Source organism: Peromyscus maniculatus, chromosome 4 (assembly GCF_049852395.1).
Source record: "Peromyscus maniculatus bairdii isolate BWxNUB_F1_BW_parent chromosome 4, HU_Pman_BW_mat_3.1, whole genome shotgun sequence".
Classification (NCBI taxonomy): domain Eukaryota; kingdom Metazoa; phylum Chordata; class Mammalia; order Rodentia; family Cricetidae; genus Peromyscus; species Peromyscus maniculatus.
The window spans coordinates 142109034-142124783 of record NC_134855.1 but is presented as its reverse complement, the minus strand read 5'-3'; the positions used below and the strand labels follow the sequence as shown (position 1 = coordinate 142124783).

Below are 15750 nucleotides of genomic sequence, written 5' to 3'. Positions count from 1 at the left end.
GTATGCTTTTCCACGTTGTACCCAGCAGGGCTGAGCAGGAAACACGCTGTCCTGGTACCACAATCTGTGAGCATCCTTCGCCAGCAGGTGTGAGTAGTCTGTGCATGACACAGCAGGATAGATGAGGAGGGGAGGGGAAGGGCTCCGGAAGGTGGCTGGGAGCCCTCCAGAAGCTCCCAGGCACAATGGAATGAAGGTGTCAGGTGACTCCCTACCCTTGGGGCAGAGAGCAAGTGCAGAGGAACAGGTGTTTATAGGAAGCAGTCTACATGAAAGAGTATTTATTGAAAACATGGTCACTGACAGGAAGCTCCTGGCTGCTCTCTGGTTACAGTCGTAGCTCATGACTGAGAGCATTACATTTTTACTCTCAATTTTATCTTCCCTTAAACATTCTACCCTAGGATAGGATGATCTTATATAAATATATATACACGTCTGTATAAGTATGGCCTATAGTAAAGAAAATATATAGTACACTCTTCATTGGGTAGTACCACCATGCCAGGCTACCAGTACTGAATACCACCATGTTAACATGCGTCCAGGGAGAGAGACTGTGTGTGCTTCCAGTGCCACAGCACCAGAGAAGGCCCATGGCACAGCTGTGGCCCCAGCCGCTTCTTGAAATCATGGCTAATGGCAGAAACCACAGCTAGCCGCTTCTTGAAATCATGGCTAATGGCAGAAACCACAGCGCCAGGAAGGAAAGACGGGGAAGGTGACCTGCCCCGAGCCGGGAGCCAGAGGGAAGCAAACAGAAGGGCCTGTCACTAAGGGCATGGGAGCAGTCTTCCTCAGCAAGGAAAAGATGGACATGGAGGAGAGCTGGGGGCCTCAACCTGACTTTCCCTGCGGTGTTCCTGGAGCCTAAGAGAGCAGGACTCAGGCTGGAGGCCTCTGCCTGGCCAGGATGAGACCCAGTGCTTGGGGAAGAGCTTGCTACCTGTCCTGATTGCTACGTGGGAGAGAGAGATGGATACCTCTAGAGACAGAGAAGTAAGGGCCAACCCGAGGCAGCAGCATCTTGGCACAGGATGAGGCTGGAACGAGCCCTCAGAGACCTATTACGCAAAAGCACTCGGCCTGTCCCTGCCTGAGGCACCTGAAGACAGTCACTCCGAGGCTCTCCTGCCTCCCAGGACTCCGTCCCATGGGCAGCCTGTCCAGCATCTGCTCCAGCCCAATGGGTTCTCCAGAAAACCAGAGAAGAGGGTCGGGAGGGGATGGCCGTCAGTAAGTCCAGTTCCAGATGCAGACTCAGGGTGGGAGGAGAGAGCATCTTGAGTTCACTCCTCCAGGCCCGACCCCAGGCTCTGTGGTGCTGAGGAGGGCGGCATGCCCTGCCGTCATGACTCCTAGTGAATGGGGACCCAGAGAAGCTCTGGTCCATTGGGTCTGAGGAGTCGTCACCACGATCACCACAGAGTCTGTACAAGTAGAAGCAAGGCACAGGCTGCCAGTGTCTCTCCTGGGCCCCAGTCCCGTCTCGCTCATCCGTAGTGATAGACGAAGTCATAGCTGCTGGGCTCCTTGGGGACGGGTGGCGGTGCCTCGGGGATCTGGATGTTCTCCAAGTCCAGAAGCCGCAGCTTCATCTCCATGCTCAGCAGCGTGTCCAGGTCGCTCTTGGTCAGCTCACTGGACATGTCCTTCCCCAGGAGGGCGCTGAGTCCGTCTATCCAGATGCAGTACTGTGGGCAAGTTGCAAATGTCACACAGTGGCCCCAAGGGCTGCAGGGGGACTCAGGGCAGTGCTGCTGGGTACCATTCAGAATATGCAAAGCTCACAGGAGACAAGAGCAAGGACGGCTGGGGACTGTCACTATCCACCATAGAGTTCTCGGGGGATTTATATGAAAACTTTAAAAAACAACATAAAATGGAATTTACAGTGCAGTTAAGGAACAGGAGAAGATGGGAACCAGTCCTGGCAGTGACAAGAAATGGGAGCAGGAAACACACTCAATGAAAAGAGGAGGAAGCAGACAGGGACTCGGGAGTGCTATTTCGTTTTTTTAAAAAAGTCAATTATGTTAAAATAATTTTTTTAAAGGAAAGTACAAAAGAAATTGATACCGCCTTCATGGTGGGGCATGCTTATAACATCCAAGCACTTGGGAGATGAAAGCAGGAGGATCAGGGGTTCAAGGCTAGCCTCAGCTACACAGGAAGTCTGAGGCCAGCTCCAGGCTATCTGAGACCCTGTCTCAGATAAACAAACAACAACCATCAAGCCACAGCTCTCAGAATGCAATGGTACAGCAGAGCTGTGCTCTGGAGTCTAATGCTGTTCCCTTTGGGCCTTGCTCACCCAAGGGAGCTGTCATCCCAACAAAGCCCTGCTGGGCCCAGCACCTGCTCCTCCCGAAGCTGACCCCAAGTGCTCAACGACAGGCCCTTAGTTAACAATCAGTTCACTGAGTTGGGCACTAACGTCTTCCTGGGCTACAGGTGACCTGGGGGTCCCTTGTTAGGGGGAGCAGATCCATCTAGCTCCACAGCCTGATTGCATCTGCTCCATGGAACTGGGACTCAACTCGCCTGGGAAGACGTGACTGCAAGATTACAAAGAGGAAAACCATCCCCATGCCAGGCCTAACCGTCTAATAACTGCCAGCTACTCCTCAGGTAAAGGCTTGCCTTTAATCCAGCCCTCCAGAGGCAGAGGAAGAAGGACCTCTGAGTTCAAGGCCAGCCTGGTCTACATATTACAAAAAAAAAGTGAAGTGGTGAGTCCAACCCAGTGGTAGAAGGCCCACAGACTTGGGGGTCCGTCGTGGCCACCTGCTTTCAGGGGGGCAGTGCTGTGCTGGCCACACCTCTTCTCTGACTGAAGAGCCACAATTAGGGCACTGCTGTTCAAGGCAGTGTGGCACAATGCTTACCTCATACTTATTAGGAGCGATGAAATTCAGTGTCTCATCAGGATCATACAGGATGGAGAAAGCCAATTCCAACACCTCCTACAGAGAAAGAGTTTGAGTGACCAGGAGCAATGACCAGTTATATCACTGAGGTCCCTAGGTATGCACCTAGAAGTGAGTTAACTGACCTTAACTCACCCACCCTTGGTACAGTCACACCTAAGAGGTGGTGGCAGTTTTTTAAATCTGGAACTCAGTGTGGTAGCGCCTGCCTCGATCCCAGCAGGTGGGAAGTTGAGGATTTGAGGTGAATCTGGGCTACATGGGGAGACCCACCCTCCTCAAAAAAGCAAGCAAACAAACAAACAAAACCCGATTGCAGCAAGGTACTTTTAATATTCAGAACCCTGAATGCCAGGACCGTAGACCACCCTATGTTTTTATCTCATCTCCCAAGATGACTGGCTTCCTCTTTCTGTGGTGCTGGACTCTGCACAAAGAAGTCCTGAGAGTTAAACATCCCAAGAAAAACAAATTACTGACGAGCCGAGACAGTCTGAGCATCCAGAGCATCATCACGCTGTACAAAGAGTCACATGTGACCGGTTAAACCCCTGAGCTCACAAGAACACTAAAAACACAAACGGAGACATAAAAATTGGTGTCACTGTGTGGTACCAGGAAACAAGTCACTGCTTTAGAAGCAGTTATATGAAAGCAGAGTCAGGTCGTCAACCTTTTCCATACCACGGGGAAGCCCACAGCAGAGAAAGGCAGGTTTCTTCTGAGAAGCCGTTCAGCTCGTTAGTAAACAGATACCCCAGTTTGCAAACCTTAGCTGCAGAGCAGCGACAGTCTGCTGACATGACAGAGCGCCACCCAGCCATTATGGGCCTCCCGACAGGCCCCACTGCCATCTAGGATATGGCCACGCCAGGGCAAAGTCAAACCTGAACCAAATCAAACCTCTAGGTCCTTGTGCCAATTTACAGATCTGGGACAAGCAAAGCACAGAGACAGTCAGCAAAACCCGGACTTTGGGAAATGACCACATAAGCAACACGGTCTATTAAACTAATGAACTACAAAGATGGGAAGAAGATGGAGGGAATGCATGAATGAAGGACTTAGAGATGCGCACACCACAGCAGGCAGACCCACCAGAACTGATTTTAAACTGGGCACAATGCGCGCACACACACACACACACACACACACACACACACACACGCGCGCGCGCGCGCGCGCGCGCGCGCGCGCGTGTGTGTGTGTGTGTGTGTGTGTGTGTGTGTACACATGACAGTCCCAGGACAGCGGGTGGGCACTTCAAGGCGAATGGAATACTTGATATTAAGTAATTGCTTTTTCCCTTCTGCTAGGTGTGATATGTGACTCTGCGGTTGTGTCCTTTAGAGCACACAGTAGGTACTCATGAATGAAGTGGTATATCACTTGGGGTCTTCCAGAGTCAGAAAGGGAAGTGGGTGGCAGAATTTGCCAGGGTGGCTGAGGCTGTGCCTTGAGATCTATTTTTATAGTATTCAAAGCCCTTGATATGGAGTGTATAGGAATAATCTACAGTGGGAAGAGAGCTGCATGCACCTTGAACCTGTGTCTGCAGAGATCATGGGCAGGTCAGGTGCAGGGGCTCAGGAGAGCCTCCTCACTCACCTTGTTCTGTTTCAGGGCACTCTTCTCTTTCATGTGGGGACAGTCTTTCCCAGTGACAATGGCCTTAATATCTGCAACAGGAACTGACAAAGGATGGGAATTAACATCTGGAAGCTGATGCTGCAAACTGGTTCAGCACTGGCTTCAGTGCTGGAAGGGAAGCCCCGGGCAGGTGCCAGGATGCAGTAGCTCCCAGGCCCAGGGGTCCTCCCAGCCCAGGGAGGTGTGCATGTGTGAACATGCCCTGCCCTTCGGTCTCTCCCTGTAGACCTGGCGGTGTCAAAGCTCACAGGTGCTGCTTGGCTCACCTCCGTCAAGTGGAGCCTTGGGCACCCCTCCACTCCTCTTTCCAACAGTGATGGTGGCAGAGCCCAAAGCAAAGGGCACTGCGGCTAACAGTGAGGCCGCCACCTGCTAGACAGTGCCCCATGGAAATGTACGCATGTCTCACACAGCCCTCCGGGGGCAGAAGTCTGCATTAATCCCACTGTACAGTACAGAAGTGCGGATTAACTCGCAACACCTAGCATTAGCAACTAACGAGGGGCTAAGCCAGGGTCTTCATTTAGACTCCGCAGCTTTGGAGCCTCTGTGCTCCCCATTGCCTTTCAATGGAGGCCTGTCCTGCTCTTCATGACCTGCACACAGCCACATGTGGGATCTCAGTTGCTCTCCCAACCCTGAGGTGGGCCAGGGAGAGGATCTTTAGCATGCCTGAGACCAAACACTGGGTTTAAGAAGCAGGACTAGCTCTCAGGGGACCGTCGAGTTCGGGTGTCACGACACACCAACAGAGACATCCACCTACTTTTCTCCTGCAGGGACTCAAACGTCACCTCCCCTTGAGGGTTGTCATCCAAGTCACCATAATGCAGGACCTTGTGGTTCAGTGCCAAGCGGCAATGCCAGAACCGCTCTGGAACACAAGGGTGGCAAACAGTGAGGCCCGGGCAGTGCTGGGCATAGGGACAGCTGCAGAGCTGGCCCGGCACGCACCTCAGGCAGGCTCCCGGGGCCCCGCTGCCCCCTTACCTTGCCGCCGCCGGTTCCCGATTTTTCGGAAGCTGCTGCCCTCACACAGCCGGTTCAGGCGCTGTTGCTTGATCAGCTCCAGGATCTCGGGCTGGATTTTCTCCCGAAGCTCCCTGTGGCACACACACCCAAGTCAGCAGGGCGCGCGGGATGGCGGTGCTCCCGAGCCCGGCAGCAGGCTGCCTCCCTCACGGGCTCTCCCGGTTGACACTCACACGATCGGCGGGGACTGGAAGTCGTCCTGACTCATCCTCTCCGACTGGCGCAACCTCAGGATCTCTGAGTAGCTCAGGCTGCGAAGCTTGCTCTTGAACTGGTCCAAAGAGTTGGGTTTAGAGGGCAGAGCCCGGGTGATCTGTTCTCGGACGACTTGCATAACCTGGGCAAAGAAGGTAGCCACAGGCCACTCTGAAAACGGACAGGCCCACCAGAGACCAAGGCTCTCCCTCACCCAGCGTAGAGTCCTGATTCCTAATGGACACCTTCTCAGGTGGTGACTCAGGTCACGTGACTGATGGTGACAGGAGCTTCATTTTTCACACATTTCAAGTAGACATGGTGGTAGGAAATAGGTTCTGATCTCATTCTTTATTTTATTTTATTTTTTGGTTTCATTGAGACAGGGTTTCTCTGTATAGCCCTGGCCTTCCTGGAACTCACAGAGATGAATCTGCCTCTGCCTCCTGAGTGCTGGGATTAAAGGCATTCGCTGCCGCCACCACCACCTGACCTGATCTCAACTCTTGAATGCTCTTAAACCTATTCTTTCAGCAAGATAAAACATGCTCAGGCCTCCATCCCCTTATCCCGTTGTCTCTACAGAGAGGAAGGCATCCTGCCGTACACCACCATGAAACGGGAGATGCTACATGGAAGGCAGGCCCAGTGCCCAGAAGATAGGGGAGTTACAATGTGCCCCTTTCCCTAGAAGAACTGTTAGAGAAAAAAACAGGATGCTTGCCCTCCCATTGTATAGCAGCACGACCCTAGTGAGGAACGAAAATCCTCAGGAGTAATGAGCACATGCGCGCGCGCGCGCGCGCGCGCGCACACACACACACACACACACACACACACACACACACACACACACACACACAAGTCTTATAGGCACCTCTTTCTTCTCTACAGATTGTGTTGTTTTATTTTCTTGAGATAGGGTCTTGCTCTGCAAACCAGGCTGACCTAGAATGCATGACCCACCAACCTCACAGGCATGCACCACCACACCAGCTCCCTTCTAAAATTTCCACAATGAGATGGTCAGCCTCAAAACACTGGGCTCCTGGACTGTTGGCCTGTGAGGGCCTAGCACAGTGCTCCACATCGGGGCACTCAGAGCACTGAGGCCTGACAAGGACCACGGTGTTCACAGCATGCCAGCCTTCCTGCCTCGCGGACACTGGTTGTTCACGGAACTCATCTACCATACTGTAGCCGTGACAGGCACAGCTCTCCCAACCCCTGTGGAGGGCAGCGGCAGGTGTTAGCTTCCTCAGGCAAATGAAGGTCTTGGGCACCATGAGGAAGATGCCCGCTCAAGGTTACAAAGGGAGTCACAGCAGCCGAGGCCCAGACTCCCCAGGACCTGGTGACTCAGCACTACTGACCAAGCTGGTTTTCCAGCTCAGGGATTCCCCAGGCGCTGGCCGGCTGTCAGGGGCTGCTGCGTGCTGGTCTTCTTCCGCCAGCCTGAGTGGCCGGCAGCACTGACCTTGTTGAAGTCCTCAGCTGTCGCCCTCATCTCCTTCCAGGTCTTGTTCAGCAGCTGGATGCAGATTCCAAAGAGCTCTTCAAAGGCGCGGTCATGGGTGAAGAACATCGGATGGTAGTCATTGCGTCCTTCATTTGCTGTGGAGAAAAACGCAAAGCGTGACAGCTCTGCCCTCAGGCACACAGGGGCAGACACCTAGATTCTCTGCACTCAAGTCCTGAGGGCAAGGAAAACAGACCACAGACTACAGCCGTCAGGGAGCAGGAAGGGCCGTCCCTCAAGGCCTTAGCTCTCCCCAGGGGTTTTCTCCCTTGGTCCCTCTCTACCCTGTTACAAGCTCAGCTAACCCTTACCCACAGTACTGGGGGGGCGTCAGAGACACCTCAGATTACCTCAGATCACTAGCTCAGGCAAAGCGGCAGCCATGATCACCATGAACAGGTAAGATGGATGGTAAGCTCATGGAGTATTGAGGACAAGTGACCCCTGCCTAAGGCCCTCCATCTCTGGCTGCAGAGCGGCTTGCAGGGCGGGGGAGGTGCAGACTTACGGAGCTCCCCGACCTGCAGGATCTCACAGAGCATCTTGGTGAGCTCGATGGCACTGCGGCCGAAAGGACACTCGTGCTTGTCCTCCCGGCTGCTGTTCTCCAGCACAATCTGTAAGCAGAGCAGGAGGAGGCGGTTGGGGAGAGAAGCATGGGTGGGCACCGCGACTGCCAGGCGGCCCCTGCCTTTACCCGGATGTAGGTGTCCTGGTGGACTTTAGCCAGATACAGCATGTTGTCCAAGGCCAGCATTCCAGGAGGAGTCTGGGTGAAGTCCAAGGCTGGGTTGATATGGTTCTGGAGAAAGCAGGAGACCAGGTGGGAAGATGGAACGTGTGGAACGGCCTGGGGGCATCCCCGCCCTCCCTTTCTCTCGGCTCCACCCTGGAGTGTCCAGCTGCTGGGGCACAGACTAAGGCTGCCTCGTCACGTGCCCCAGCAGCGGGCAGGCCAGCACTGAGTAAGCACACAAACAGCTAAAGCAACCTCACTCCCAGATGAGTGGTGTTAACTAAAACAGTCACTCTAGCTTGGTGAAGAGCAAGCTGTGCTGGTGATCTGATTCACACAGGCCCTGGGTACCATCCCTTCCTCTCCACTGCAGGACAGGGGAGGCGGCGGCGGAAGCTGAGGTGAGGAGGCACACCACTAAGGTGAGCACAGAGCACCAGAGCTAGACCTACTCCAGGCACGTGGTCCCCTCTCCTCTCTGAGGCTGGCTTCCTGGGCCTGTAACTAATGGATCCGGTTTGCATGCCCAGATGATGTATGCCCACTGAATGTCCATGGCCAAGGCAAACTGAGCACACAGGCCCTCCCCTCTTTCTGTCTGCTCTCCCAGGGCCACCACTATGGGGGTTATGGGGGGGCTGCCAGGGCTGGCAGTAGGCCCCCCGATTTCCTGTCTGGGAGGCGCACTCTGGGTACTTACAGTAAACCCCAGCATTTTATAGTCCTTGGTATACATGGCCTTGCGCTTTTCAGTCCCACTCCCAGGGACAGTGCTAGGGTCAGACTCTGCGTCAAATGCAATCCTCCTCAGTTCAAAGATAATGTCTCTCTGAGCCTGGAAGGCACAACACAGCAGGCAGGTCAATTGCTAGCCGAAGGGAGCGAGGAAGAGAAGAACAGCAGGGCATGTGCTCCCAAGTCAGTCTCTTGGGGAGACTGGCAATAGGACAGAAGGACAGAGAGGGCTCTGTCCCAAGTCCTCAGAGGTGCAGCCCACACCAGCTTTGACGGGGCTGACACAGACCCTCTGCCCAGCGCTGCCCACACCGAGGGTGGAATGAGCACGGCCGTGCGGAAACAGCACTTTACACCAGGCGGCCCAGCACCTGCCTGGTCATTGGGGTCCATCTTCGTCATCATCCTTTCTTCCAGGAGGTTAAAGGTCAGGACTTGAAGGACATACAGCTGATGGGCCATCTCCGTTTTGATTGGACGATTCCCTCGGATCACATGCTAGAAGAAGCAAAGGCAGACGCAGGGCTCCAGGACTGTCTTTTTCCTAAGGAGCCACATCCCTGCTGGGGTCGGGGACAAGCACACTGGACAGGATGACTGCCTCCCTGCCAGAGCCTGCGCGCTCTTGAGGGCTGGAGTGGGAGGGGCTGGACCGAGCCTGATTCCTGCAGGCAGGCCTTCCTCTCCATTCTCGGGCAGGGGAGTCAGAATGAGGGTGAAGGCTCAACCTCAGACTCCAGAGGTGGGGAGCACACCATCAAGGTGAGGACGGGCCACCAGACCTAGATCCACCCAGGCTTCCCCTCACAGGCCTAAAGCCAGGGCAACAGTGAGGGATGGAAAAGGGCCGCTGGTAGACAGCTTTACAACAAATCACTTTAAACGATACGGAGCCACCTATAAGGAAAGCCACTTGATTTTCCCATCCAACCTCATGCCACCCCCCCACTCCTTTCTCTCCTCTACACCCCATGTAGGTCCTGTATCCCCCAAACCATGGCCCTGCCCACCCTTTAGCTATCGGCTCTATCGCCCACTGGTGGCTCACCAGCTTCCTCTGACCTGATGCTCTCCTCGCCTTCTCTCACCTCCCAGCCGTCTTTTCTCCCGGCCTGTCTGGCTAATCAGCTTGGGGGTTGCACATGGGTCTCTCAGCCCCGGTCCTTACCCCGATAACACCCTGCTTTTCCTCCTTGCTCCCTGGACTTCTCAACCAATACCCCTGCCCCACATCCTGAATCCTGTCACTCTGGGTTCTTGTCCAGCTTCTGCCAGGTCCTGTGTCCTTCAGGTCTTACTCAGCAGCCCTGACTCTAGAACCTCTCTGTACAGTGTAGCAGCCGCTAGTCACTTGTGGGTATTTGTGATTGTGGCCGAGTCACAGCAGCCACCCTCTAAGTGCTTGACAGATTCCCCATAGCTAGGGCCACCAGCACAGCACCGAGCACCGCAGCAGCATGGAACTTCCTGTGGTGGCCCACAGGGACTTCCTAGTGAGACCTTACTCAAGGTCAGAGAATCTGCCCAGCAGGGCTACACAATGGGATGATTTGGCCAGGAGCGTTGTTTACCAGGTGTTTGGAAGGGTCTACACTTGGCTGTACGGTGTGTTTTGATCTAGCAAGGGGGAGGTCTTTTGCCTCTCCCCTTGGCATGTTATAAAAAGCCCTCTTGAATAAAGCTCTGGAAGGCTGGGTATTGACCCAGGGCCCTCCCGAAGCTATCCTGTGTCTCTGTCTTTCTTGTCATCTCCATCTATATTCCTATCTATCATTTCCTCAGTCCTCTCTCCTCCACCCAAGAACCCTTCGACAGGTGGGGGCAGTCAGAGCTGATTTCCCACAGTCTCCCACAACTTCTACACAACCCTGCTCTAGCACTAACTCGGCAAAGCTCCCCTAACTCGACCCCCGCCCCCATCTGCTCTGACTCCAGGCCAGGCTTCTGGGACCTATGCAACAATACAAGTTGATGGCCCTAGGCTCACATGGTTGGTGAACACTGGCCAGGTCTAAACTATGGTACGCAGTGTTTACAACACACCAGACCCGGAAGCCTTGGTGTGAAGAGAGAAGGCTGGCATGTGTCACTGATGCCTCATAAACTGCCAGGAGCCACGTGGCTTCTTCGGGAGACAAGGCCTGAGAACAGCACAAACAGGCTCTCCTGGAGGCCAGGCCCAGGAGAATTTAACCCATTTTTGGCAAGCCGAAGGATAGTGCACTGCATAATTCCGGGCACGACCCCAGGAGCATGTGTGCTATCCGCTGTCCTTGCTCTCCTTATACAAACCATACTGCTGGCTGCCTCTAAGTCTCACTTTCTTAGAGCTGAGGATGAAGTGGCTTTTATATAGGGAAAACATCCCTCTGATGACTCTCCTCGGGGTGAGCCAGAGGGGATGTTGTTAAAAATACACAATGGACCTGATTCAGTTCCTAAAGCCTTTGATGTTTCAGGTGTGGCCATGAACTCAGGATTCTCAAGAACAGGATGTTGCCTTTCCATGGCACTTTGTGACCAGCCTGAAAGAGTCACAGTAGTTCATGACATTACACATTTGCCTAACTGTCCTGGAGAGAATGCTTCTGACCACAAGAGTCTAGGAGAAATGCAAACAGACAGGCGGTATCAAGAGTTAGTGGGAACAGTCTAGGGAGAGGGAAGGGAGCCAAATCAGAGGACTCCGCAGTGCCCTCCTTTCTAACAGCTGTGCCAACACCGTAGGAAGCGGAGGAAGGGGACACGAGAACAAGAGATAGGCAGTGCCATAAGAGTAAGCTTTAAGTCGTGCAGTTCACAGGATGAGAGGAGGAAACCTGGTCTAGCCTCCATAGATAGAGCAGTACCGAAGGAAGAATGAACTGATTCAGCCTTGGCTGATGAGTTAATTGTGAGAACTTAGGTTTGACTGGAGGTAAACCTTAACCACTAGAGGCAAAACTCTCCTTCATGTGGCATGATGCCATAACTGCACATGCTGCCACCTGGGCACACTGTTCTACCTGTGGGTGTGCCTAGTTAGAAAACGTTCTTGTTGCCTGCAATATTGCTCATGCTTCTGATATTAATCAGTATCAGAATCAAGCAGGTAACGGTGACTGGTGGGAAAGTTGGGGGACAGGAGGGGAACGAGGTGAGGGGACAAACCGGCAACTGTTGTAATTACTACTAGAAACTGAAGGGAACAGATCTGATTGTAAAACTGTTCATGTAAACCATATAAATAAAAACGGCCCAGGCTATCTGGGACCACTTGTTTGAAACAGGTGGTCAGAATTTTGTCATTGCGCCTATCTGTCCCAGGTCATTGGACCCGTTAGGAGCAAGGCTCCTAGCAATGAACGTATCTGTTGCATGCTGAAATGTTTTTGGTATCATGTGTTAAATAAACCAAACATTAAGCTCCATTTCTCCCATTCCCTTAACACTGCTGATGGAGCATCTCAAAGTCCACACCGGGCTTGAGTTCTATTTCCCCTAGCTGGGCCTATCCCAGGCCTCATCCTCAGCTGTAGACTCAGGCGGGCTGCTTTTTCTACATCTCTGCTGCCCAGTCCAGACACCAAAGCCACATACAGTGGGATGAATCCCACTGAAATCAAAGCCATCCATTCTGGCTCCTGGTCCTTCCAAGCAGCATCTCAGGACAGAACTTCCGGAAGCAGAATGCGTGTGGAGCCAGACCTGCCCGGCCGCCCTCAGAACAGAACTGGGATGCCTCCTGCCTTCCAACTCCTGCTGACACAGGCCCTCTCCATCTCTCCAGCATGTCTCTTACTAGCTGAAGCTCGGGTATCCTCTCAGCCCCCAAGGCCATGCCCTCCTCCTTCGCTCTCATAGCCAGGGGCTCTGCCACCCAGCTTCTTGTATCCTCTCTGTCTCCTCTCTATCGCCCCAAATTTCCTCCCCGACTGCTCCCTCTCCCTACCACCCTATATGTCCATCTCTAGTCCTTCCTCCTCACACTCTCCCTCATTCAGAAGACGGCTATGAAGAGAGGTGAGCATCAATGTGCTCTTGGGTTTGCTCACCTCTCAGGTGAGAGGGGAGGGAGATACTCTCCCAGCAATGGCCGCAGCTCTTTGGAGTCACTCAGAGTATGCTTCTCCACTGCCTAGCAAATCAGTTAAGTCCTGATGCTCAGCTGCCTACTCTGTGGGACTCTCTTCTGATCCATCAAGCTAAGCCTCAGCCATGGTAGATTTTCCCCAGAAGTGCCTCCCCACACCTGCACGAAGAGGGGGTACCTAGGCAGCTGTTCTGGTGTGCCCACAACAATGCACAGCAGCCTATGCACTCCACACTGTAGGGGCAGCGTTTCAAGCATTTGCTGGGAGCAGGGGTTGCAGTGACCTGGGGACCCGGTCACGCAAGGTAAAGCCAGTGGACTCGGCAGGTTTGCTCAGAGCTCTCTTTGGAGCTCTGTCAACACACACACACACACACACACACACACACACACACACACACACACACACACACACACACTCTGTCTCTCTCATGCACCCTGACAGGCATGGTCTATACATTAGCTCCTTCAGTCCTCACACCCAGCTGAGCAATCAAAGCCCAGGGACTCGAGGTCAGCTGCTCAGGATCAAAGCAAACTGGAAAATGGCTAAAGCCCAGCGTCAGCACCAAATCTTTTATGCTTGACTCCGATGTTTCGTTTACTGCCTTCATGGCCGTCTCTGGGTTTTCCTTTGTTTTTGACAACTAATAAACTCTCTTCCTTTTAGCCCAGATCTTGGCTCCTGTTCCCACTTCCTACAGCCCACATCACCACCACGGTAACAGAGTGAAGACCTCAGTAAGTGCATGTAAAAGCATGGCCTGTGGTGACCTAGAATCCAGCCGTACCTCCCCCACCATCTTGAATCTCAGCCATGCTGGGGAGGGCGACTAAAGCCTGACCTGCCCCTTGCTCCACCCCTGTCCTGCTGGTCTCTGTGGTCAGGCCGGGTGTCTTGCTTGTGTGCCTGACATTTGCAGCTCCTTGAAAGGTTTCCTGACCCCTCCCCTGCAAAGTCCTTTTTCTGGCCACGGCTGCGCTGGACCCACCTCTCCTACCAGAGCACGAGGCTGAGAGCAGGTCCACCCCCTCATCTGTCAGCACCTGTATGCTCCAGGTGTCTGGATTCCTGAGCTGCTGCTGGCTCTCCTTTTTTTGTGTTTACCAGTTTTGAAGTCGTGACAAGTAGCAGAGATGGCGTTCACCTTTTCTCCCTGGAAGGGCTGCAATCTCTTGGGAGCAGTGGGGATATGTGGTGGTTTGAAAGAAAATGGACCCCAAAGGAAGTGGCACTATTGGGAGGTGAGGCCTTGATGGGGGAAGTGTGTCACTGTGGAGGTGGGCTTTGAAGTCTCATATATGCTCAAGCCACACCCACTGAGACAGTCTACTTCCTGTTGCCTGCATATCAACATGTGCAGCTACTTCTCCAGCACCATGTCTGCCTGCACCCCACCCTGCTCCCCACCATGATGATAACAGACTAGACTCTGAAACTGTAAGACACCACCTCAATTACATGTTTTCCTTTATAAGAGGTACGGTGGTCACAGGGTCTCTTCACAGCAACAGAATCCCTAACTAAACAGGATGGCTTCTCAGAGGCAGCTTGGCTCAGGAGTCCAAGAAAAAGCTCAGGTTTCAGAAGCACCCAGCACCGTAACAGGTAATACCAGGAAGCCTGCTCTGTGCCCCACACCCTCACTCAATGGCAATAATCACAGTCCCCCCACCCCCCCACTGGAATGGTGACAGCTACCAGCAACAGTAACAGGAACTCACGTTCAGGATTATGGACCGAAGGTGCTTCTGCGCAAAGGCATTGGCCATGTCCTAGGGAAGGAAATCAAGAGACGCACGGTAAGGCAGGTGTACCTGGGACTGCTGTCGGGGGACTGTGTCCTCACAGCCTTGAATGCTTTCCTTTCAGGTGAAAAGTGAAGAAATCCACGGACCATCACACTTATCCTACTCTAAAATTTTCCCTGCTTCTTTCCATGAGTGCAAACAAACTCAGACAGTTTCCCTTCGAAGGGGCACAGTAAGCTGCACATCTTCACAGGGGACTCTTGAGGACAAGACACATGAGACAAGGATGCTGGCGATGGACACTGCAGGCGGAGCACACAGCAGTACACGCACCGTTCCAGGCAGACGGCCACAGCTGCAGAACCCTGGGCAGCAGACTACTCTGAGACCAGGGCCTTGGCCAGCACAAATGCCTGGTCCCTTGTGGCTGCTTTAGAGTGCCATGCTGTGTGCCTTTGGGTAATCTTTCACAGTGGCCTCACCTTCCCCATCACATTTGGCTGAGACTTTGACAGTAACATTTTATTTATGAAGTATCCAGACAGTAAAGTGTTCTAAGAGGTGAGTCCTCCACGGAGATTTTTAAGGGCCCATCAGCATCATTTTGACCATCTTTTAAAAAGACACACAAGGGACTACAAGGATTGCCATTCAAGCTCTCCTGTGTGTTCCCTCCTGTTTCTAAGCCTCTGTCCACGTCCCCCATGTCTGGCCAGGAGCATCCAGGTTTACTGTGAGCCCCGAGCATAACCTGGCTAGCAAAGGATGGTGCCTAGAAGCTTCTCTGGTAGCCACAAGATGTCAGGTACGACTATAGACACCTACCAGCAGACTTGACAAGCTTCTCCTTGAGGCTGGGGTGGGGAGCACACCCTCCTTCAGGTCCTTCAGGGAGCCTTTCCAAAGCTCCCTCTACCCAAGAATAAGCACCAAAATTCTTTTTAATCTTAAAAAATTTGTGCATGGGAGTTTTGACTGTGCATGTCCACGTGGGCAGTATCTGAGGAGGCTGGAAGAGGGTGTCAGATCCCCGGAACTAGAGTTAGAAACGATTGTGAACCTCCATGTGGGTGCTGGGAACTGAACCTGGGTCCTCTGCAGAGCCAGGCCATCTCGTCACTCAAACACC

The 15750-nt window shown here is 53.3% G+C and overlaps 1 protein-coding gene across 5 annotated transcripts in view; it reads right to left on the bottom strand.

Annotated features, from left to right (window-relative positions):
* Positions 1 to 266: 266 nt before the first annotated feature.
* Positions 267 to 15750, bottom strand: part of Elmo2 (engulfment and cell motility 2) — a 41185-nt gene continuing 25701 nt past the window's right edge. For 3 of the 5 annotated variants that reach the window (XM_076571162.1, XM_006997125.4, XM_042276797.2), the window contains 12 exons: positions 14595 to 14645; positions 9173 to 9295; positions 8763 to 8897; positions 8024 to 8128; positions 7835 to 7943; positions 7285 to 7421; positions 5786 to 5949; positions 5571 to 5683; positions 5347 to 5454; positions 4539 to 4621; positions 2889 to 2966; positions 267 to 1694 (listed from right to left, as the gene is read on the bottom strand). In XM_076571162.1, coding sequence (XP_076427277.1) covers positions 1494 to 1694; positions 2889 to 2966; positions 4539 to 4621; positions 5347 to 5454; positions 5571 to 5683; positions 5786 to 5949; positions 7285 to 7421; positions 7835 to 7943; positions 8024 to 8128; positions 8763 to 8897; positions 9173 to 9295; positions 14595 to 14645 — 1407 coding nt within the window. In that variant the 3' untranslated portion in view covers positions 267 to 1493. Of the gene's footprint in view, positions 1695 to 2888; positions 2967 to 3243; positions 3499 to 4538; positions 4622 to 5346; positions 5455 to 5570; positions 5684 to 5785; positions 5950 to 7284; positions 7422 to 7834; positions 7944 to 8023; positions 8129 to 8762; positions 8898 to 9172; positions 9296 to 14594; positions 14646 to 15750 lie in introns of those variants that run through there. The other 2 variants (XM_076571163.1, XM_076571164.1) reach the window with 1 other exon arrangement.